The following is a 24,046-nucleotide window of genomic DNA, read 5'->3' as shown; positions in this document are numbered from 1 at the left end:
ATATATGCGTTTTAGCTAATCTTTGTGGTGAAAAAGAATTGTCTCGTTTTTCCATTTGGCACAGCACTTTTTCTTCTTTGGGGAAAATAATCAGTCGTTTTGATAATGGGCCTTTGGCCTTGTGAAAGCACAGCTGATGGTCTGCTGAATGTCTCTTTACAGTTAACAGCCAGCGGCTTTGCCCGGTACGAGCTCTTTAAGTCCACTGCCTTGGATGATACAGTTGCTGCCTCACAAACCACGATCACTTTGGATATTTCCTGGAGTCCTGTGGATGAGATTCTTCAGACCCCTCCACTCTCTTCAGCTGCAACTCTGGTAGGAGCCAACCCTCCTCTCTGTTGAGCTCACTCAGTGTGTGTTTACTCTGAACTTGCTAGTTCCTGGACAGCTCTGAAAGGTTCAGCCTGAAGTCCCACCAGCACAGCCAGGGAAGGTTGTGCCAGGTGATCTGATCCATCAGTTATCTACAGTGCTGTAACTAGGTAATTACGTAACTTAAGACTTTTCAGTGGGGACCCAAATGGAATCATCGCAGTGACTTATAATCCCTGCTGTTCTTAAAAGAATGCGATATTGGGAACACATCAAGAATCATTGTTCTGTTCAGCCCTTTCACCCTATATTTACATTTCTAGGATCTATCTTAAGAAAGTAATCAGAATTGGTAACAAAAATATATGGGCAAAGATATTCAGTGCAGTCATACAGCTGTATTTTGAAAATATTAAAAATAAAACCTGAATGATCGGTAGAAAAATAGATTTCCTGATGAAATAGTATATACATATTTTAAAATTATGATTTAAAATATCTTTAATAATGAAAGAAAATGCTTCTTATTAAGCAAAAAAAAAAAAAAAAAGCCCCAAAAGTACAAAATTTGTGTACAGTGGGATCTCAACTATGGTTTTAAAAATATGTACACAAAGTCCTGGGTAGTGTTAAGAGTGGTTTTCCCAGGATGGTGGGCTGGTGAATAATTATATAATTCTATTCTTGACGCTTTTCTTTTCCTGCAGTAGGTACTGACATAAAATAGCATTTACTGTTTTCTTTCAAACCTCCTCACCCCCTTCACCTTTTTTTGTTTGTTTGTTTTATTGAGGGGAGGGAGAGTGTTGTTTTTGGTGTGTGGTAATGCTAAGTTTGTCATTGAGTCTTTTTTTTTTATGAAATCTATTTTTAATTGGAGGATAATTGCTTTACAATATTGTATTGGTTTCTGCCATATATCACCACGAATCAGCCACAGGTATACATATGTCCCCCAGCTCTTGAAGCTCCCTCTCACCTCCTACCCTGTCATCGAGTATTGAAGTGTGTTTATATTTCTACTCCTTGTCCTTTTGAAAATTCAGTGACACAAAGCAGACGAGTGTGTGTTCTGTGTAGCTACAGTTGTATTGAGAGAGGTTGTGGTAGCCCGAATTGAGGTTTCTGTATTGGGATGGGCAGAGCCTATATTTTGGGGAAGGTATACCAAATGAAGTGTTGACCTAGTTTTTCAATTCACTAGTGTTTTATGAAATATTTTTAAATGTGTGGGTAGTTTGAAATGCAAGTAACTGTGACCCTGATGGAGAAAAGATGGGATTACCAGTGAAAACTGACTCTGGGAACTTTTTAGAATATCAAGGTGGAATCGGGAGAGCCCAGAGGTCCTCTGAGTCAGCTTCACAGAGAACTGAAATTTCTCCTTGTGAGTATCCTGGAATTTGTTACTTGCATTAGATCTCATATTTCCATAAAAATCTTTGCTAGTATCATTGTTATTTAATTTTGTGTTCTTCAAAATTTGTTGCAAATGTTAGATGGTTGGCAGTTGGGGCAGTTGTCCTTGTAATTAAAGGGAACATTTATCAGTGAGTTAGTAGTTAAAAACAGTTCTTTCACCTTTTCTACTGAAGTATTTGGATTTTATTCATATGATGGATTCCCTTCTTTCCAGGTGAGTCAGCTGCCAGTTTATTCCAAATGCATATATAATCTGCTTGTTAATAACTGGAATTTGATCCTGAAGATTAATGAGCATGTGTTTCAAAAATTTTGTGTTTCAGTAATTTTAACTCTACTCTACAGATTCAGTCCCAAAGGGGCGGGCAAGGGGGGCTCATTTTAATGCAGAAGGAATTCCGTATGTCTTAAATTGGCATACAAAGACAGTTATATCCAGTCACTGACTACTTAGTTACTTTTTTCTTTTCTTTTTTTAAGAGCTTTATTGATATAAATTATATCCCATAAAATACATTCATTTTAAGTATAGAATTCAGTAGTTTTTAGTGTACTGACAGAGTTTGTACAGACATGACCATGTTTAATTTTAGGATATTTTCATCACCCCAAAAAAAATTCCCATACCCATTAACAGAAACCTGCCAGCCACTAATTTACCTTCTGTAGTACTTCTTTCCTTTTTATTACTGAGTAACACCGGTGTGTAGGTATAGTATGTGTTTATCCATTCGTCAGTTGATGGGTATTTCAGTTCTTCTTACTTTTTGGCTATTCATGAATAATGCTGCCATGAATAGTATATAAGTTTTTATGTGACATATAAACTCTTAGGTGGAGTTGCTGGGTCATATGGTAGCTCTTTAACTACCGTTTAACTTTTTGAGGAACTGCCACACTGAGTGTCTGCATCATTTTACACCCCCATAGCAGTGTGTGAGGACTCTAGCTTCTCCGTGTCCTTGCCTCCGTGTGCTTGACACTATCTTTTTTATTGATGCTACAGCCATCCTAGTGGGGGTGAAGTGATATCTCATTATGGTGTTGTTTTCTTGTGTTTTGGCTGCTTTGTGAGGCATTTGGGAGCTTAGTTCCCTGACCAGGGGTCAAACCCACACCCTTTGCAGTGGAAGTGCAGTCTTAACCACTGGACTGCCAGGGAAGTCCCACGTTATAGTTTTGATTTGCATTTCTCTGATGGCTAATGACATTGAACGTGTTTTCATGTTCTTATTGGCTCCTACTTATTTCTTTAGCTTGATCTCACATCCTACTCTGCTGCATTGAGCTCCCTGCTTATGGTAGCTCCAATCCCATCACGCCATCACTTTCTGGTATATGTGTGTGTGTCTTGATCTGCCCAGTGTGCCCTCTTCCCACCTCTCTGCTGGGTTATCTGTGACATCTTCACCTGAGACGACTTACCGATTCCCCAGAATAGGTTGTGCTGCCATAGAACTTTACACACCCCTTGTCAGAGGGTTTATCAAACAGTGATTTCTTTACCTCCCCTACTAGACTTCGGTGCCAGGTGCCTCACAGTGCCTTCAACTTCTACCACAGTGCCAGGCGTTTTTCATACTTTTACCTCCTCTCATTGTTTCCCTGTTTGTGAAAAACTTGATACCTTTTCTACCTTTCTCATCTTTCTTCTTCCTTGAGAGCTCCTCTTTCAGGACCGTTCCCGTGGGCTTCTGTCATACTTCTAACCTGCTATCTCTGCCCTCCTCTCCCCACTCCAGCAGAGGGCTTATTTATTTAGTGATTTGATGAGTGCCTTTATAAGGGAACTCCAGACTTAAGCTGCTACCACTTCCGATCTTTCCCACTTTCATCAGTTCAGTTCCCACTCGAGTAGAGGGTTCTTCCCTCCAATTCAGTTTGTCCAAAATGAAACTTGAATCAAATCTCCAGACTGGATCACCTTAATAAGCCCCTGATTTCTGTCTGCAGTTTCACCATTCCTTCCATTCACAGTCTAGAAGCCTTATCTTTTACTTCAGTAAGGTCTAGTTACTGCCGCAACTAGAAGCTGCCATTCTACTGTGTGCCCAGTATGTGGTGCTAGATGGTTCTGTTATGTTGCCTGAGGTGTCAGCAACTGGTGAAAGGAAGAGCTGGTTTAAAACTCATTCAAATATATGTCTATCTGACTTGAAAGTCCAAGCTGTGTTATTAATGTAATCTCCCTTAGAAATTCACAGACTCTTGGCAATGTGCACGTCGCCATTGTTTCTCCAAGTTCAATCCCCTGTATTTGTATAAATAGGTAGGATTTTTTTTTTTTTCTTTTCTATTCCTCATATATTTCTGCCTATCTATCTGTCTATTTCTCTGGAGTATACTTTTTTTTTTTCCCTTTGAGGTTTCTTTCACTGTTCCCATCTTAGATAAAGCCCTTCTGGAGCACTCTAATGATCTCACTGTTCTCCACAGGGACACACACTCTTGGCATCTTGGGCAGAATCCTGCTTTGTGGTTTAGGACCATTCTACACATTGGAAGATATGTAGCCTCCTTGCATGCAGCCAGCTTGCTTCAGCTGTGTCTGACTCTCTGCGACCCTATGGAACATAGCCCGCCAGGCTCCTCTGTCCACAGGATTCTCCGGGCAAGAATACAGGAGTGGGTTGCCATGCCATCCTCTAGGATATCTTCCCAACCCAGGAATCGAATGGGAGTCTCCTTTGTCTCCTGTTTTAGCAGGCAGGTTCTTAACCACTAGCACCACCTGTAGCATCCTTGGCCCCTACCAAACTAAATTCCCACAGTCATTGTGACACCAGAATTTATCTTCACATTTTTCCAAAGACTCCTTGGGGGTGGAGGATGATCTTACTTCTATTGAGAAACATCGTACTTCTTTTTTTCCTTAGACTCTATCCTGAGTATTTGTGATGGGGGAATTCTCAGCTGCTTGATCATGTCATTTTCCTGCCAAAAAATCAACAGTGGCTGTTGTCTTCCAAATGAAATTTAAAAATTCTTTAAGATCACTCTTCCTGTTTATCCCTACTCCTAGTCATCTTATTTCCTGCTATTGCCTGGGTGTTTACTCCACCCTGGTAGAAACATCTCACCCTCTTCATCTTACCCCTGCTCTTTGCCTGGGATGGTTCCCCCACATGAGTCAAGCCAGTGTTTCCCATCATTCTTCTGGCTATTCCAGCCTATCTTGACCTCGACCTCTTGCCTTACTTCAGTTTAGATACTCTACATATAGGCATACATATTCATGTTATTTTTATGTAAACTTCCATTCAGTCTCTGTAGCACACATAATTAAAGTTCAGAATACCATCTTTAGCATCAGACTGCTGGATATATTTCCTGGCATTGTCAGTTACCAACTGTGTGACCTTAAGCAAGTTGATTAACCTCTTTTGGTCTCAATACAATGTGAGCGATAGTAGTATCTGCCTCACTGGATTTTTGTGAGGATATGAAACATTTAACATAGTTCCTGGCGTCTCATTAAACATTCAAGAAAAATAGGTATTAGGAGTGCCTTGGAGGTCCAGTGGTTAGGACTCCATGCTCTTACTGCTGAGGGCCTGGGTTTGATTCTTGGTGTGGGAACTAAAATCCCTCAAGGTGGGTGGTGCAACCAAGAAAAAAGATACTAATATTATTACTATTGATAAATACATCTTACTGATAAATTTTTATTTTGCTAATAAGTTTTGAGGGTTTTTTTGTTTGTTTTTAAATCTCTCACAGGTTTTGGCTGATGGTTTGAGGACTGGTGTAACTGAATGGCCAGAGTCTCTGGAAGCAAAGTCAGCTGTTGAACTTGTGCAGGAATTTCTCAATGGTGTTTGTTTTTCTGACTCACACTTAGCTTCTGTTCATTTTTCTTAATTGGGAATTTATGCTTGCTATATTTAAATGTAAATTGTTTTTATATTTAGGCTTACATTTTACATTTTAGGCTTAGTATTTTTTTGGTAGATATATCTAAAGCTGTAGGCCTATCATGATGAGAGGGACAGCTTTCATTCTGAAAATTGCTAATGATAAAAATCTTAGTGATTTTAAGAATTAATAATACGTATTTAATTTACATTTTATATACTGCAATCATATTTGAGATTGTGGAAGAAAAGGGATGAAACAGTAACCTTAGAGCACCTACCATGTGTTTGACATTGTGTGTCAGGGGCTTTCATTGTATCTCAGTCCATCCTCACATCCCTACCTAGTGGGTATCTATTCATCCTCCATTGGAGAGTTAAATAATTGCCAAAATACCTGGTTATTGTTCTGCTCTCCTCATTTGCCATTTGAAAACAGGATTAGAATGGAAATAATTTGGAAAGAAGGAGAATAAAATCCAGAGTTTAATAAGATTTTGCTACTCTCTAGAGTTAAATAAGCTGAATGAATTTGGTGATTCTACAAAAAAAGACACCGAGGTAAGTGATTGTTATCAGTAAAGTACACTGAAAGAGCTTGTTAAATTGGGTTGTACTGTTGTCTTTCACATCATACAATCTCAGATGGGTCTGCTACAGCCACGGTAGCATTTTGAGGGTAGTTTTGTGTTGGTCTTTGATGTCAGCACTAGTGATTACTTTCCTTAAAGACTGATGGATATATTTAAAGAGGACTAGATTACTATATCGTAGGTGGTATTATTAAATTGTGCTAAACCTATTGTCATTTGACAAGTAGGAAAATGGAGACCAAGGTAATTAAATATTTTTCCAGGGCAGGAAATTCAAATGCTTGCTTTTAGGCATCAGAGTTTGAAAGCAATTTTAGGGGATCTGTTTTTCACTGTCTATTTACTTATATCTCCTTATTAGTGGATGAAGTTGTAGAAGATGCATTCATGCCTCTTTTTGTATGTGTTCATGATACCACCTTTTCTCAGAGTAGCATTTGAAAGTTTACTGGTCTTAAACTATTGTGCTTTTTAAAAAATAAACTGAGTATATTTTTTGGCACTTACTTTTCCAGGTAGTGAAGAATGACGCTGCTGCAGTTGATGGGTCTGTGGAGTGTCTTCTTACAGTGCGGGGTGATCTCGATTTTGCTGAACAGCTGTGGTGCAAAATGAGCAGTAGTAGGTGTCCATCAGCGTTGCGAAATAAAATTCTTCCTGTTACTTTTAGGTTTACTTTTAAGTCTTTTGAAAATAAAAATGTGTATTGCTAGCCTTGTATGAACATCTGGTTTCTGTTTTATCAAACTCAGTTCTAATAACGCATTGGCATATTTTGCTTGAGAATTGTAATAAGACCAGGCAATTCATAGAATCTGTTCTTTTCTCCTGCCTGAAGATTTAGGTGGGTTCTATGCTGTATTTGTATTAACTAAAACATATCTTAGTGAAATTATAATTATTGGGAAAAGGAAAAGATATTCCATAATGTTTGACTGAATATATTATTTTATGGCAATGAGTTTAATTTCTTTCTTTAAAAATGCTCCCTTTGGAGGTGGGGGGTGGGGGTGGGGGGCATTTATTTCTCTCCCTTTTCACCATCCATAAAGTTCAGATACTTGTCTTCCCTCTTCATTTGTGTATCCTTAAAACGAATGACATGTTTGATCTGCAGAAATAACCATGAGAATAATGTTAGACTGACTTGCTTTCCAAGGTGTGATTTCTTATCAAGACTTGGTGAAGTGTTTCACGTTGGTCATCCAGAGTCTACAGCACGGTGCTATACAGCCATGGGTAGGTTTAGTAGTGTGTATGTGCGCTCCTTTTCTCAGCAGAGCAGACTGATGAAGGGCACAAGCTCTGGAGCAGACTGCCTGAGTTTGAATTCTAGTTTTGCAACTTTCTACCTGTATAAACTTGGCCAGGGTCCTTAATTCATGTGAAGCACTTAGGACCTAGTTCGTAGTTAAGTGCACAGCATTTGTAAGCTACCTCTTTTGTCATTACTGTTGCTGTGAACAGTCCTTCTCGTATAGGATGAGAGTACAGATTGGAACACTCTAAAGCAATTATGATAATGTACTGAGATCCTCAAAATGAATCCATCCTAAGGCCATATGCAGAACTATGTGTCAAGAATTTATGTATTGGGGGCTTTCCTGGTCTCGGAAGATCCCACACGCAGTGGAGCCAACTAAGCCTGTGAGCTGCAACTGCTGAAGCCCACGAGCCCAGAGCCTGTACTGTGCAACAAGAGAAGCCACCGCAGTGGCACCACGATGAAGAGCAGCTAGAGAGAGCCCGTGTGCACCAATGAAGACTCACCATGGCCAAAAGAAAGAAACCTTTTTAAAAAAAGATTGTATCAGGATGGTCATTACAGCCTCCTTTACAGTAGCAAAAATTGTAAATGACCTGACTATTAATGGATGCCTAAGTAAATCATGCAGACGACACCACCCTTATGGCAGAAAGTAAAGAGGAACTATAAGAGCCTCTTGATGAAAGTGAAAGAGGAGAGTGAAAAAGTTGACTTAAAGCTCAACATTCAGAAAACTAAGATCATGGCATCTGGTCCCATCACTTCATGGCAGATAGATGGGGAAACAGTGTCAGACTTTATTTTTGGGGGCTTCAAAATCACTGCAGTTGGTGATTGCAGCCATAAAATTAAAAGACGCTTACTCCTTGGAAGGAAAGTTATGACCAACCTGGATAGCATATTTAAAAGCAAAGACATTACTTTGCCAACAAAGGTCTGTCTAGTCAAGGCTATGGTTTTTCCAGTGGTCATGTATGAATGTGAGAGTTGGACGGTGAAGAAAGCTGAGCACCAAAGAATTGATGCTTTTGAACTGTGGTGTTGGAGAAGATTCTTGAGAGTCCCTTGGACTGCAAGGAGATCCAACCAGTCCATCCTGAAGGAGATCAGTCCTGGGTGTTCATTGGAAGGACTGATGCTGAAGCTGAAACTCCAATAATTTGGCCACCTCATGCGAAGAGTTCTCATTGGAAAAGACCCTAATGCTGGGAAGGATTGGGGGCAGGAGGAGAATGGGCCGACAGTGGATGAGATGGCTGGATGGCATCACCGACTCGATGGACGTGGGTTTGTGGGTAGACTCCGGGAGTTGGTGATGGACAGAGAGGCCTGGCGTGCTGCAATTCATGGGGTCGCAAAGAATCGGACACGACTGAGTGACTGAACTGAACTGAACTGAAGTAAATCATGAAACAGCCACGTAATGGAACATGTTAATAGTTGCTACAGATGATGTGCAGAAATGCTTACAGTGGTGTGTGGAGAAACGCTTAAACAATGTTCAGTAAAAAGACATTACAGACTATTGTATAAAAGATAGAAATTTTGGAGAGAAAAACCTGTGAGCAAATACACTAAAATATGCCAGTCCCTTCTGGTGGTGTGGTTACAAATGAGTTTCTCCAACTGCATTATACATTTCTGTATTTTATGGGTTTTTCCATAATAGATTTATAGTTTTATAATGAAGAAAAAATCTAAGTTAAAAGCTAGAAACAAAATGATTCTTCGTTTAGCAGGAATTATTTTAAATAATGCAACTGCCAGTTCATAACAAGATAGAAACTTTCCTAGGTGTGAACAGAGATACACTCTAGAGCAGAAGCTTGCAAACCCTCTCTCTATTTGATCATTCTGTGCATTTTATTTTAGTCTTGCCCATTGAATTTTTCTCAAGAGTTTCTGTGTGAGATATTTACAAGTATATCCTACCATGTGCAACAAGTGCAAAGTGAAAGTAGTATTAAAAAAGAAAGATGCAAAGGATTGTGTTGGAAATTAGAGTTAACAGAAGGACAGTAAATAAGAAAAATGTCAAATGTCAAGTATTTTAGGTATGTTTAAATTTAATTGTTTAACATTTGGAACACATGTTAGATCTAGTAAGTTCACAGCTCTTTTTATTCTCCAAATGATTGAGTTAGTCTGTTGGCTATTATAGACAATAAGGAGGTTTTTGAAATGGCATTTTAGAAACTGATGGGTTTGTAACGTAGAGGCTTTCATTCAAATAATTTATAAAGTCAGGAGATGAAATATGTAAGTTTATAATTTTTTAGTTTTTAGTTAATGCAGTTTGCTTCTCTTTCACTTACTGAACTTTTTATATTTTTAATTGTGTCTTTATAAACTTTCCCAATTTCTAGCTTCATAGTGGGAGTTGCAGTTTACTGAGTAAGCTCATTCATCAGTCTTACCATGGAACCATGGACACAGTTTCTCTCAGTGGGACTGTTCCGGTTCAGATGCTTTTGGAAATTGGCTTGGATAAACTGAAGAAAGATTATATCTGTTTTTTCATAGGTAAGTCCCTTTCCCAACTCAAAAAATTAAAAGCAACATCATAGTTGTCAGCCATAGGTATGCTCAGAGTTTATCTTTGTACTTGTCCCTAATTATTTGTAGTCCTGGCTTTGTCTCTGGTTCACTATGAGACAGGCACTTTCATTTTCTGAGCCTTATTTTTTGGCTTGATAAGATATTAGATTAAAGATAACTACAGATTTTGTCTTTATTTCAAATGTTTTGAGATTCTTTAGTGTTAAGGTAGTAAATAAAACCCTTTTTTAAAATGACATACTGTTTTAATACTCATCACCTTGTTTTTATTAGGGGCAAACTGTGATCATTTTTAGAATAAGTATTAATTTATATTTATGGTGTGATGTACAAGAAAATTTGGCATTTTGTGAGAAACTGTTTACCTTGAGCATTTCTTATGAACTATGAAATGTTTTTCTTAGCTTGTTTGATTTGTAGTAGATAAAACCTAAAGCTTATTGGCATCTCTTCGTTTTTTTCTTGATAGGTCAGGAACTTGCATCTTTGAATCATTTGGTGAGTTTTTATTTTCAAGTTGATTTTTCTTTTATTTGGTCATTCTGCCGTACAGTTACTAAGTGCCTGTTCTGTGCCAGCTTATGTCCTAGGAAACAGATAAATTAAGACAGGAAGTTAATTACATGTCTAGTTTGTTTGTCTAGTAAAACAAACAAAAGAGTAGCCCATCTAATGTCACTTCTCGTTCTCTGTAAACGTGTGATACTGACATAAGGTTGTATCCTGCTTAAGCCAGTGTACTTCCACAATTCTTCATTTATCTAAAATGGTTAGAGAATGCCTTTCTATGTTTGATAAGCCCTACAAAGGAATATTTGCTTTATGTTCCTTTGACCCATTTCTTTATTTCTTTCTTTATTTTTGTTGATGTATTTATTTGGTTGGGCCTGGTCTTAATTGCAGTACGTGGGATCTAGTTCACTGAGCAGGGATCGAACCCAGGCCTCCTGCATTGGAAGTGTGGAGTCTTAGCCACTGGACCACCAGAGAAGTATCTTGACCCATTTCTTTTACACATAAAGGATTACTTTCCAAAGAATTTGCTATGCTTTTTAGCATACTGATTCAAAAAATATTTCTGGGTTTCAGGGTCATGATTATGAGCTTTTGTATTTCCCTGGTATCTTGAATTAGAAAGTTAAGGAGATCAAAGAGCATCCCTCATGATCTTTGACATTTGTTGGAAGATTCTTTTAGAAAATAGATCTTCAAATGACATCTGGTCTCATGAAAATACAAGATAGGATAACTCCAGCTTCATCTATTATGTAATGTAACACTCAACTGGATTCTATTGAGGTTAATTTTGATATTCCAAGTTTAAACATTTTATTAAAGATATACATTTTTAGTGGAAACTTTTTTATACATTTTTTTAAGCTTAGAAAAGTAATAACTTTTTGAAAATAAAAATATATTTTTATACCCTTAATCTCATCACTGAAATGTGAGTACCCTTATTTTTATGAATTCCCCTAACGTCATTTAATATGGCCTATTTTTTCAAATATGTTTTGAGTTCAGACTTTTGACACAATAGTTCTTAGACTTTGAGAATCTCCTAGAAGACTTGATAAAATGCTGATTCCTAGACCCCTGACTCAGTAGGTCGAGGGCTCTGGAATATGTGGGGTTTTTTTTTTGCGGGGGTGGGGGGGGGGGGTGCTGTACCACATGGCTTGTGGCTCATTTCCTTGACCAGGAATTGAACCCTGGCCATGGCAGTGAAAGCCCAGAATCCTAACCACTAGGCCACCAGGGAACTCCCTGGAATATATATATATTTTTAAACAAACCATCTCCATCTCCAGATGATTCTGATGCCAGTGGTTTGCAGCAATATTAGTTTTCTATTGCTGCCATAACAAATTATCCCCACACACTTAGTGTCTTAAAGCAACACACACAAATGCATTACTTTATAGTTCTATAGTTCAGAAGTCCAGTCTGGGTCTCACTAGGCTAAAATCAGGGTGTTGGCAGGCTGCGTTCCTGTCTGGAGCCTGCCTATAGGGGAAGATCCATTTCCTGCTCATATGAGTTATTATTAATAGCAGAATTCAATTCCTTATGATTAGAGACCTGAAGCTGTACTGCCTCCAAGTATTCAGGAACTTCAGGCTTTATCACCTCTGTGCGGGGTCTTGGGGACAGGCAGAGGTAGACTGGCCTGGGTTGTAGCATGAGCAGAGAGGATCAAATGGGAAGGACAGTCTGGATCTGTTCTTTGTTTAAAGAAAAAAAAAAAAAAGACCTGTGTGGTCCACTTGCAGTGTGGTCAGGGGAACACTGGAAATGTGGGTGGCAGCTGCAAGGAATGTCGTAATTTGTAGCCAGTGGTGAGTGGGACTGTTTTGGGTCCTCCCTTCCTGGGACCATGACTGTTTTCCTACTTGTGTTGTTTTCACATTTTGGAATAACCTGGGTCAGCATTTTAGCTGGGTCCTCTGCTCAGGTTTCACAAGGCTGAAATCAAGGTATCATCTGGAGACTTGATTAGGGAAAGATCCACTTTCAAATTCCCTTGCATTGTTGACAGAATTCATTGACTTGTGACCTTTGATGAAGGTTCCCATTTTCTTGCTAGCTGTTGGCCCAGGACCATCTCCATGTCCTCAAGGTGACTTGGGTGTTCTTCCATGTGGCCCTCTCCACGATGCGACAATTTGTTTCTGCAAAGCCAGCAGGAGAGCATCTCTGATGCTTAGAGCTCACTGATCAGCTCACAAGTAATGACCAGATCATCATCTCCCTTTTGATTAATTCAAAAATCAATCTGTAACCTAATCATGGGAGTAACAGCCTGCCATATTTACATATCTTGGCCTCACTTGAGGAGAAGGGATTATATAAGATGTATATTCCAGGGAGTGAGAATCTTAGAATTGTAGAATTCCACTTACCAGGGATCATTTCCTTAGGATTGATTCTCAGAAATAGGTCTGAGTGTTTTATGAAGCTTGACATAACCTTGCCAGCTTTCTTTTCCAAAAGGTCATACCAATTTACCAGTAATATATGTTAATAGAAGCTTACCAATGCACTTGCTTTATTTCTTGGTACTTCAGGTTTACTATCTATTTTTAGAAGTGAATATGCCCATCAACCTGGCAAGCTTACTGAAGTTAAGAATTATCTTGTGGGTTTGCTGTTCTTTCCCTCTGGAGAGTTTGGTGGGTGGTACTAGCTACCTACTTGGACCTCCTCAGTGAAGCAGTTCTGTGATTTCCCTTTATCAGAGAATATGCATAATGGTTTGCTTAGAACATTCTCAGTAAAGACTAACTTAAGAGTTTAGTTTAAGGAATAGTATTGAGAGAAGAAAGGCTACCTAGTGGCCTCTTCTCCCTAACCCCAAGCCTGCACCTGTTAATCAAACATCCCCACTCAGGTGTAGTAGGCATAGTTAATTCTTTCTAGAGATGCCGCTTGTTCTTTAACTCTTTATATCTCATGTCCATTTTTTTTTTATTCCAGGAATATTTCATTTCTCCATCAGTAGATACACAGGAACAGGTTCATCGTGTTCAAAAACTCCACCATATTCTTGAAATAGTAGTCAGTTGCATGCTTTTCATTAAACCTCAACATGAACTCCTCTTTTCTTTAACACAGTAAGTATTTCTGTTGTTTACTTCATAAAAATGTACTCTCTTCTGAAATAGTTGAAGCCAAAATAAGTGCCCTTCTTATTATCAGTTAGGATAGAATCTGTGCACCTTGTCTTCATAGTAACAGAAAGGTTCTAAGTCACCGCCATGAGAAGGAAAGACTTTGGATTCAGGAGGAATTGAGCTGGACACTTGGATCTGGCACTTCCTTTCTAAGAAGTTTCCTTTCACTGCATCTTGTTTTTCGTCTACAAAAACAGTGTAATATATATGAAGTACTTGATACTTAGGTACTTAATAAATACTAGTTCCTTCTCTTTTCTTCATATCCCTATAAATTTGAGTCAAGCTAATCATTGCCAACCATCTATATGGTGACTGAATCGAATCAGATTTTATGAGACCTATGTCAGTAGTGTTGCTGAAATTTTAGAGGGTCTGTCAGTTTGGCTAAAAATAGTTTGGAATAATCTTTACACATGGATACTCGATGTCTTATTTGTATTTTTTGAGGCTTCAAACTGGAAATAAGCGTACCATTGAGTGGAAGAACTGGGTTTCTTTTTCCCTGTGAAAGAAAATGTACCATTGCCTTTTCCAGAATTAGAATTTGCCTTCCTTGTAAAGGGAAAAGTTTGAAATTGTTACTAGGTTTTTTTGTTTGTTTTGGGGGTGTTTCTTCCCATTAAAGGTAAGTAGTATGGGTGAGTTAACTCTTTGATTCCCCATACCGGGAAAGCATTGGAGGCTGTAGCTTTGTCTCTTTTTTGCCTTTCTGTCTTTGTCTTTCTGATACCTTTCTCCCCACTTACACCTTTACTTGAGCACAACTAAAATGTATTTTATATTTATGAGCAGTATGTCCACTGTTTATTTTTTAAAAGTGAATTTTTTTTTTCTCTTTAGATCCTGCATAAAATATTATGAACAAAATCCTCTTGATGAGCAGCACATTTTTCAGCTGCCAGTCAGACCAACTGCTGTTAAAGACTTATATCAAAAGTAAGCAATTAAAAGTAACCATTAAATCATACTTCACCAGCCATGATTCCAGTTTCAGTATCTGTTCCATGGCACCTCATGACCCAGGCCTGCTTCTTCTCTGAAACCAGAATCATCTGATTCCCATTCTCTGAACATAGTCTGATAGAGTCCTCCCTCTCCCTTCTCTGGGCCTTTGATCTGCTCTCTGTAGACTGTTGGTCTGCTATGTCTATGTTCATTTGTCTCTGAATTTGTAATTTCTTCACAGAATAGGGCAGAAACTTTAGCCAGAAGGGAAGTGACAGATTGGGAAGAAAGTGATCAGGTGATGACAAGCTTTAGAAAAGGTAGAGGAACCAGTGATCAAATTGCCAACATCCATTGGATCATCGAAAAAGCAAGAGTTCCAGAAAAACATCTACATCTGCTTTATTGACTACCTCAAAGCCGTTGACTGTGTGGATCACAGCAAACTGTGGGAAATTCTGAAAGAAATGGGAATACCAGACAAGCTGACCTGCCTCTTGAGAAATCTGTATGCAGGTCAAGAAGCAACAGTTAGAAGTGGACATGGAACAACAGACTGGTTCCAAATAGGAAAAGGAGTAGGTCAAGGCTGTATATTGTCACCCTGCTTATTTAACTTATATGCAGGGTACATCATGAGAAATGCTGGGCTGAGATTGCCGGGAGAAATATTAATAACCTCAGATATACAAATGACACCACCCTTATGTCAGAAAGTGAAGAACTAGAGAGCCTTTTGATGAAAGTGAAAGAGGAGAGTGAAAAAGTTGGCTTTAAACTCAACATTCAGAAAACTAAGATCATGGCATCCACTCCCATCACTTCATGGCAAATAGATGGGGAAACAATGGAAATAGAGATTTTTGGGGTGGGGGTTTCAAAATCTCTATAGATGGTGACTACAGCCATGAAATTAAAAGACACTTGCTCCTTGGAAGAAAAGCTATGACCAACCTAGACAGCATATTAAATAGCAGAGGCATTACCTTGCCAACAAAGGTCCATCTAGTCAAAGCTATGGTTTTTCCAGTAGTCATGTATGGATGTGAGAGTTGGACTACAAAGAAAGCTGAGCACCGAAGAATTGATGCTTTTGAACTGTGGTGTTGGAGAAGACTCTTGAGAGTCCCTTGGACTGCTAGGAGATCCAATCAGTCCATCCTAAAGGAGATCGGTCCTGGATGTTCATTGGAAGGACTGATGCTGAAGCTGAAACTACAATACTTTGGCCACTTGATGTGAAGAACTGACTCATTGGAAAAGACCCTAATGCTGAGAAAGATTGAAGGCAGGAGAAGGGGATGACAGAGGATGAGATGGTTGGATGGCATCTCTGACTTGATGGACATGAGTTTGAGTAAACTCCAGGAGTTGGTGATGGACAGGGAAGCCTGGCATCCTGCAATCCATGGGATCACAAAGAGTTGGACACAACTGAACGACTGAACTGAACTGATGACAAGTCAAAGGCGTGGCTGTGGGAGCGAGGGAAGGACTTGGTGTTGGGGATTTCGGAGGGATGGAACTGAGGTTGCCTCAAATCATGGTCTTCCTGACGCTTCTCTCAGCGTACAGTAGACCTGAAATTTCTTTCATACTAAAACTGCTCTCTATACCCTTCCTCTGTATAGTTCCCTCTTAGCCAAACCTCAACCCTCCCCTGAAATTGTTAATCAGAAGTTGCCAGTAGCCTTCTAATTGGCAAATCCAGAAAATACTTTCCAGGAGAAGAGTGTTTTTGTCCCCTTAGGTAACTAGCTGGCCCACCAGTTTTTTCTCCTTCCTTAAGCATTTGTAATGCTCTGTGGCATTTGACACTACTGCTTTCTTGAACCATCCCCTTCCTTTGTTTTCTTGACATCACATTCTGTCTTAATGTTTTAGATTTCTTTATTTTTGGTTGCCCTGGGTCCTTGTTACTATGGTTGCAGTGAGCGGGAGCTACTCTTTGTTGTGATACGCAGGCTTCTCATTGCCGTGGCCACTCTCATTGCGGAGCACAGGCTCTAGGTTGCTCAGGCTTCAGTAGCTGTGGTGTGTGGGCTTAGCTACCGGCAGCATCTGTGTTAATTTTAACTTTACCTCTCTGGCCCACCTCCAAGACTGAGAATGGTCCTCTTTTCAAATTCTTCCTTTGCTTTATTCATATGTGAGTATCCACCAGAACTCCACCCTCTGCCCTCTTTTCTTACTTTCTGTCTTCACTAGGTGATGGTCTTCACACCCCAATCTTCAGTTCCTCTGGGCTAATGATAAGTCATAACGTTTGTCTCCAACTTCTCCTGAGTTTCACCCCCATGTCTCTAGGTATCTGTTAGACATGAATCCTCAACTTCAATGTCCTGTAGATAGTTCAGACTCTAAATCCCAACTCTTCACTCCCCTTCCCAACACTTTTCCTCCTCCTGTATTTCCTCTCAAGTAGCCATCATTAATCTTCATCCAGTGCCGAAAACATAAACCTAGTAAGTATCTTTCACTCATTGCTGTAACTTTCTCCCTCCTTGAAATGATTCCCAAGTCCTGACCTCCTTGGAAGCTCTTGAATCTGTTCCTTTCTCTACACCTTTGCATGTGTTGAATATTTCACATCTGCTCATTTCATCCCTGGACTAAGTACAATAAAATCCTTTTTCCTAGCTGTTCTGTTTGCCTCCATTAACTTCTTTCTTTGTGTCACCACCAAAGTGATCTTCCTGAAATTCAGATCCCATAATGACTTCCTTCTGTTTAAATGGCTTCCTCACCTTTCAGTTCAGTTCAGTCGCTCAGTCATGTCTGACTCTTTGCGACCCCATGAACCGCAGCATGCCAGGCCTCCCTGTCCATCACCAACTCCCGGAATTTACCCAAACTCATGTCCATCGAGTCAGTGATGCCATCCAACCATCTTATCCTCTGTCATCCCCTTCCCCTCCTGCCCTCAATCTTTCCCAGCATCAGGGTCTTTTCAAATAAGTCAGTTCTTAGCATCAGGTGGCCAAAGTATTGGAGTTTCAGCTTCAGCATCAGTCCTTCCAACGAACACCCAGGACTGATCTCCTTTAGGATGGACTGGTTGGATCTCCTTGCACTCCAAGGGACTCTCAAGAGTCTTCTCCAACACCACAGGTCAAAGGCATCAATTCTTTGGTGCTCAGCTTTCTTTATAGTCCAACTCTCACATCCATACATGACTACTGGAAGAACCATAGCCTTGGCTAGACAGACCTTTGTTGGCAAAGTAATGTCTCTGCGTTTTAATATGCTGTCTAGGTTGGTCATAGCCTTCCTTCCAGGGAGTAAGCGTCTCCTCAGTGTGGTCTGTGCCTGTCCTCTGCCTTCCTGGCCTCTGTGCCACCACACCTCCCATGTGTCTTGTCTCTCTGAGTCAGAGACCCTGTGCTCTGGCATTCCCTCAGGTACCACACATCCTTGGCTGAGAGTGCCTCCACCCATGTCTGTTCTTCACCCTGAATCTTTTCTGTTTAACTAACTGCTCCTTCTAATTTCATTATAAGCTCAGCTCAAAGGCCACCATCTCTGAGGATTCTTCTTCAACTCTGCAGTCCCAATCTAAGTCAGATTAGCTCTCGTCTACGGCCCCCTCTTGTGTCTCATATTTCTCTATTACAACATTTTTCAAAACTGAATTGTTATTATTTATTTTTATTGAATATAGTTGATAAACCGTATTGTATTAGTTGCAGGTATATTAGCAGAATGATTCAGCTGTACATATGTGTTCATTTCAGATTCTTTTTCATTATAGGTTATTACATGATACTGAATAGAGTTCCCTGTGCTATATATATAGTAAACCCTTGCTGTTTATTTCTTTCATGTATAGTGGCCTGTATTTCTTCCATGTATAGTGGCCTGTATTTCTTTTATGTATAGTATCTGTTAACTCTGTCCTCCCAGTTTACCCCTCCCACACCCCTTTCTCCTTTGGTGACCATACGTTTGTTTCTATGTCTGTGTGTTTATTTCTGTTTGGTAAATAAGTTCACTTGTATTATTATTTAGATTCCACAGTTAAGTGATATCATATGTTTGTCTTTGTCTGACTTACTTCACTCAATATGATAATCTCTAGGTCCATCCATAATGCTGCAGATGGCATTTCATTCTCTTTTTATGGCTGAGTAGTAGTCCGTGTGTGTGCGCGTGTGCACCACATGTTCTTTATCCATCATCTGTTGATGGACAAATATTTAGGTTGCTTGGCTCTTGTAAATAGTGCGGCTCTGGACATTGGGCTGCATGTATCCTTTCAAATTAGAGTTTTTGTCTTTTCTGGGTATATGCCCAGGAGTGGAATTGCTGGATCATCTGGTAACTATTTTTAGTATTTTTAAGGAGCCTCCATGCTGTTTTCAATAATGGCTGCACCAAATTGTTATCGTTTATATTCTTGTTTCTCTCCCTCCTTTGACTGTGCTTCTTAAAGGTGGAAATTGTGACCTCTCCACCTCTTCTTCCTCAGTGTTTATAAGGACTTCGACTATACCAAGAAGGAATTAGATTGTTTTTTCTTTGGTATTTTTTTCTTTCTTTAGTGAGAAGCCACAGAAATGGAGAGTGGAAATAAATAGTGGTCAAAAGAAGGTGAAAACAATTTGGCAACTGAGTGACAGCCCACCTGTAGACCATCTGAATTTTCACAGACCTGGTAAAGATGGTTTGTAGTCTATTCATGTAAATTATTCCAATAGAAAATAAACTAAGTTTACTGATAGAGATTATTATTAGAGCCCTTGTGCCTAGTTTTAAATAATTTTCTTGAACTCTAAATATAAACCTATTTATTCTGGAAAAAAAATCATGAAAGAGTGCTTTTCTCATTTTCCCGCCTAGAGGAAATTTTATTAAAAGAGGCCAAGCAATAGAGACATAGGTGTGAAAATAGGTTATGAAATGGAAATGCCTTGAGGAAAAAAAATGAAAATGCTAGCTCATACTTCACACTTGTGTGTACTGTTTAAAACAGTGATATTTCTGCCCTAATACCTTCTCTGTATCTGAAATAAGGGTTGAGATTTCTAGTATTGTATCCAAGATGGTGTGTGTCCGTGAAAGGATGTCTTTTTGTGCCTGGTATAATTAGCTGCCCCACTGAGTCTTCCTCCTTCAATAAGTACCTGTACAACTGTTGTCTGTGTGCACATAGATTGTGTGAGGCTGTCATGTCTTATTTGTATAAGTCTTAAATGGCTGATTCAAATATTGCAGAGATTTCCAAAATGAAATCTGATAGTTTTACGACAGAATTCAAGAAGTATTTGAGAGGCTGGGAACACAAATAGTTCTGTTGTAGTGATTGATATGTTGCAAAATTATTTCCAGAAATTGTTTACTCTCCCCCCACCTACACCCAATATGTTTTGATTCAGATGTAATGGAAACTTCTCTTAAGTGGAATAGAAACATTTTGATTCACATGGCTGAACTGTAGAAGTCCTAAAGAAACTGAAATTTACTAAGAACCATCAGTTAAAATTGTGCTCTCTTTTCTAAGTGTGATATAAAAGCTGGAGCCTGTAACAGATTAAAAATGAATTGTATAAAAGTAAATTTCTGCCTGGCAAAAAATGCAGACAGACATTGCAAATAACAGACAAATGATAAATTAGCAAAAGAAATCTGCAGTTCCTGTTCATAAAAGGGGTGACATTCCCCAGTATATAAAGAACTTTCAAATCAGTAAGAAGAAAAATGAGCAAGTAATATGAACTGTGGCAGCCCACTCCAGTGTTATTGCTTGGAAAATCCCCTGGAGGAGCCTGGCAGGTTAATAGTCCATGGGGTCTCAAGAGTTAGACTGGACTTAGCAACTAAAACCACCACCACTACCAAAAAATAAATTCAAGTCTAATCTTAAAAGGTGCTCAACCTCACATATAATAAGAGAAATGCAAATTTATATTATGTAGATACTTTCACCTGTCAGATTAGCACAGATCAACAGGCTTGGTGTCACCATGCTGGCCAGGATTTGGGGAAATCTTACACACCACTGGATGGAGTGTCAAGTTGTATGGCTTCTGTGGAGGGTGGTATCCACCAAAATAAAATTTTGGTGAATAAAATAAAAAGAATACCTTCTTTGGACCGCCAGTTCCATTGAAGGGAATTTATTCCACCTAAATAACCAGACATATGTGAAAAGGCCTAGAGACCAGATTACTAATTGTGGTATTGTTTACAGTGGCAAAAATATAGATTCGGGGCATAGAAGAACCTCTGAAAAGAGACAATTAAACTTAACCCTGAGGTGTGGAATGATGGGGGCAGGGGTGGGTCCCAGCTTTGATCATTAGAATCATCTGGGGAGCCTTTAAAGCCCTAATACCCAAGTAAATCAATCGTTGGACATCAGAAGTTCTCCAGGTGATTTCATTGTGCCACAAAGGTCAAAGATCATCATTTTAAACATTTTATCTACATTTGTTGTTTCAGGTTTTTTGTTTTTTTTTTTTTACTTAAAGGTGATTTGTGATTTTACTTTATTTATGATTTTAAAAGTTTTAAATGTGCATGAATAAATGTGATGTATTTTCCAAAAATGCCATTTTAAAATTTTAAACCTCTGTTAGGAGATTAATACAAGATTAAACACCTTTTAAACAAGATTAAACACCTTTTCCAATGATGCTGAATAAATGAAGTATACAGAACCTATCTTCTAGAGTCTTTGATGCTCCAAAAAAGAATGCAAGATATTTTGGACGGTAAAGTTCAATCTATTTGCTAATGTATTGGTCCAGTGACTTCTTTTATGAAAATAAGGAATTTTTATGAAATCATATATTTGTGTGCTTGGAGACACATTCAAACTCCATTTGACTTGAACCTTATTACCTCTTCTACCCATCATGTATTATTGATGTGTTTGTCTAGAAATTATTCAGTGACCTTTGGCCCAAAGGAAGACCCACTGTTAAAGGAGGACCTCATTTGTAAAAGTCATAGATTATTCACACAAAGCTTCAGTTATAGATATTAAAGCCCAGTAAATCATTTATTTTTGGCCAAAGATCATAGGCATTTACAAAATTAGACTTTCTGTTTCATTGGACTGAGGACTTAGGTCAAATACTAGCTTTTCAAGATACCTAATGGTATGATGCTCTTGAGTAAAACAATTGACATCAAAAGCAGGAAGACTGAAGAGAGAGAAGTGTACTTTTAGCTGCCCCGGGAAGAAAGAATAATGACTCGGAGTTAATGGGGGAGAAAAACAGTGTCCAGGAGATGCTGCCCACCCAGTGGGTGCTCGGCATATGGTTGCTGGTAATGGTGGGAATATGGAAACCAAAATGTTGACCCGCAAGGAAGTGGACATGGTCTCGTCTAAATGTTAATTGTATCATTTATTTCTGAAATACAGTAGTCTTCAGGAGAAAAAAAAATGGATGTATTTCTGGCCCTAAGACTATAAATCCTAAGTAGAAAATGTTTCCTGAAATATATATTATGATTAGAAAAAGACAGTTGTTTAGCAAAAGAGGCACAAAAATTAAAGCAGTAGGTTCCCATATTTAAAATCTCTCTTTTTTTTTTTTTTTTGACTACACCACACATTTTGTGGGATTTTATTCCCTGACCAAGTATCACACCTGGGCAGCCTGCAGTGGAAGCACGAGTCCTAACCACTGGACCGCCAGGAAAATCCCCAAAATATATAATTAAAATTTTTTTAATTGAAATGTAATTGCTTTACAATGTTGTGTTAGTTTCTGCTGTACAATATGATTTTTAGGAATCTAGTTTCTCTCTTAGTTTTTTTTTTTAATTAATTTTTATTTTTAAATTTATTTTTGGCTGTACTAGGTCTTCATTGCTTCTCAAGCTTTTTTCCTCTAATTGCAGTGAGAGGGGGCTTTTCTCTGGTTGTGGTATGTGGGTTTTTCATTGCTGTGGCTTCCGGGCTCTAGAGCACAGGCTCAGTACTTGAATCTCAGAGACTTAGTTACTCCACAGCTTGTGGCATCTTCCTGGACCAGGGGCCGAACCCATGTCTCCTGCATTGGCAGGCGGATTCTTTACCACTGAGCCACTAGGGGAAGCCCTCTTGGTTTGTTTAGTCATTGTTTTCAGTGCGTCAAGAAGGTTAACTATTTAAAGAAATTGTCTGCTGATATCTGTCTAACAGGTTCTCTTCAGGTAGAAGACACATCATTCAGACCACCTCCTGATTATTGTAAAATTCAGCAGTAACTTAGGAGAAAAGCTGGGCAGTAATCAGTTTTGATCTCTGTCTCTCTGGTTGTAGATTTTTCTGAATTAACATTAAACGGTAGCCTGGAAGAAAGGATCTCCTTTACTTACATGGTTACCTGCAGCCAGGTGCATTTCAAGTGAGGTGTGCTGCTGGGGCCCTCTGTAAGGTAGTGTGTTCATTCTTTATTCTCTGAAAATACTTTATAATGTCCTAAGTACCGTATGTTTTTTCTTTTTTTCTTTCTATGACATAAATGCTGATTTAATACATTTGAAATATGAATTATTAGTAATCACATAAAAGGCTTACCAGGTGTTAGCTATGCAAGTCTTTAATTTCCTTTCTCCCTTCTGTAGTTGAAAGAAGCTGTCAGAGTCAACTGACAGTTTAATCCTAACACCAGAAAAATGAAAAAACAATTTTTTGAGTGATAATGTCTTTGTATCTGAAATCTGTATATATAGTAGAGAGTTTGGTTTCAAAGCCATTGATGGAACAGAAAAACCCTAAACAGCCACGTTGATTTGACATTGAAAGCAAAGTTTTGTGAAAAATGGTTGTAACTCATCCCAAATGTAGGACTAAGCCCCAGATGTAAGCATCTTTTTAAAAGGTTTAACTTGAGGTAGTATTAACCAAAAGAATGATTGGAATAACGCTTTCTATGATCTTACTGTTTTTGTGTTTCACAAATATTAAATAGAATCAGATAATGAATGAGTTTTGCTTAATGTTCTTTCTTAAGCTGTGTTTTATACCAATAAATGGATATTAATTTTAGCATAGTTAAGAATAAAATGGACTTTTAAAAAACTATCCAGCTACAGAGAAGATATGTGAATTAAGTATATAATATTTCTTTGAGCTATTTCAGTGAGTAAAGGATACTCATTTAGCACAAGAAAATTTCTCTTAGAAAAGTATACATCCTCATTTACTTAGTCCACATCTAGTGCTTTTGCATGATTGCCTGAAAGGGTTGTTATCTAAAGGATTGACTGACTGTCATATGTAGCGCGATCCTAGTGTGGTAATAATTTCTACATTAAAATAATATTTCCAGACAGATTTTGTTTTTTATTTTTATTTTTTATGTTTTTGAGTTTTTTTGGCCACTAGGCATGTGGGATCTTAGCTCCCCCCCAGGGATCAAACTTGCACCCCCTGTGGTGGAAAGTGGAAGTGTTAACCACTGGACCACCAGGGAA

At 38.7% G+C, this 24,046-nt stretch overlaps 1 protein-coding gene across 9 annotated transcripts in view; it reads left to right on the top strand.

Moving 5' to 3' along the window:
• Positions 1-24,046, top strand: part of ZWILCH (zwilch kinetochore protein) — a 41,154-nt gene that overhangs the window by 16,367 nt on the left and 741 nt on the right. For 6 of the 9 annotated variants that reach the window (XM_061158012.1, XM_061158008.1, XM_061158007.1 and 3 more), the window contains 12 exons: positions 163-318; positions 1,631-1,702; positions 5,458-5,551; positions 6,103-6,152; positions 6,700-6,805; positions 7,344-7,423; positions 9,818-9,974; positions 10,480-10,508; positions 13,488-13,624; positions 14,528-14,623; positions 19,174-19,295; positions 22,890-23,004. In XM_061158012.1, the coding sequence (XP_061013995.1) occupies positions 163-318; positions 1,631-1,702; positions 5,458-5,551; positions 6,103-6,152; positions 6,700-6,805; positions 7,344-7,423; positions 9,818-9,974; positions 10,480-10,508; positions 13,488-13,624; positions 14,528-14,623; positions 19,174-19,295; positions 22,890-22,978 (1,188 nt within the window). In that variant the 3' untranslated portion in view covers positions 22,979-23,004. The remainder of the gene's footprint in view (positions 1-162; positions 319-1,630; positions 1,703-5,457; positions 5,552-6,102; positions 6,153-6,699; positions 6,806-7,343; positions 7,424-9,817; positions 9,975-10,479; positions 10,509-13,487; positions 13,625-14,527; positions 14,624-19,173; positions 19,296-22,889; positions 23,005-24,046) is intronic. The other 3 variants (XM_061158011.1, XM_061158010.1, XM_061158009.1) reach the window with 1 other exon arrangement.

This window comes from Dama dama, chromosome 12 (assembly GCF_033118175.1).
Source record: "Dama dama isolate Ldn47 chromosome 12, ASM3311817v1, whole genome shotgun sequence".
Lineage (NCBI taxonomy): Eukaryota > Metazoa > Chordata > Mammalia > Artiodactyla > Cervidae > Dama > Dama dama.
The sequence above is the reverse complement of the archived record's forward strand: the minus strand, read 5'-3'. Positions and strand labels throughout refer to the sequence as shown.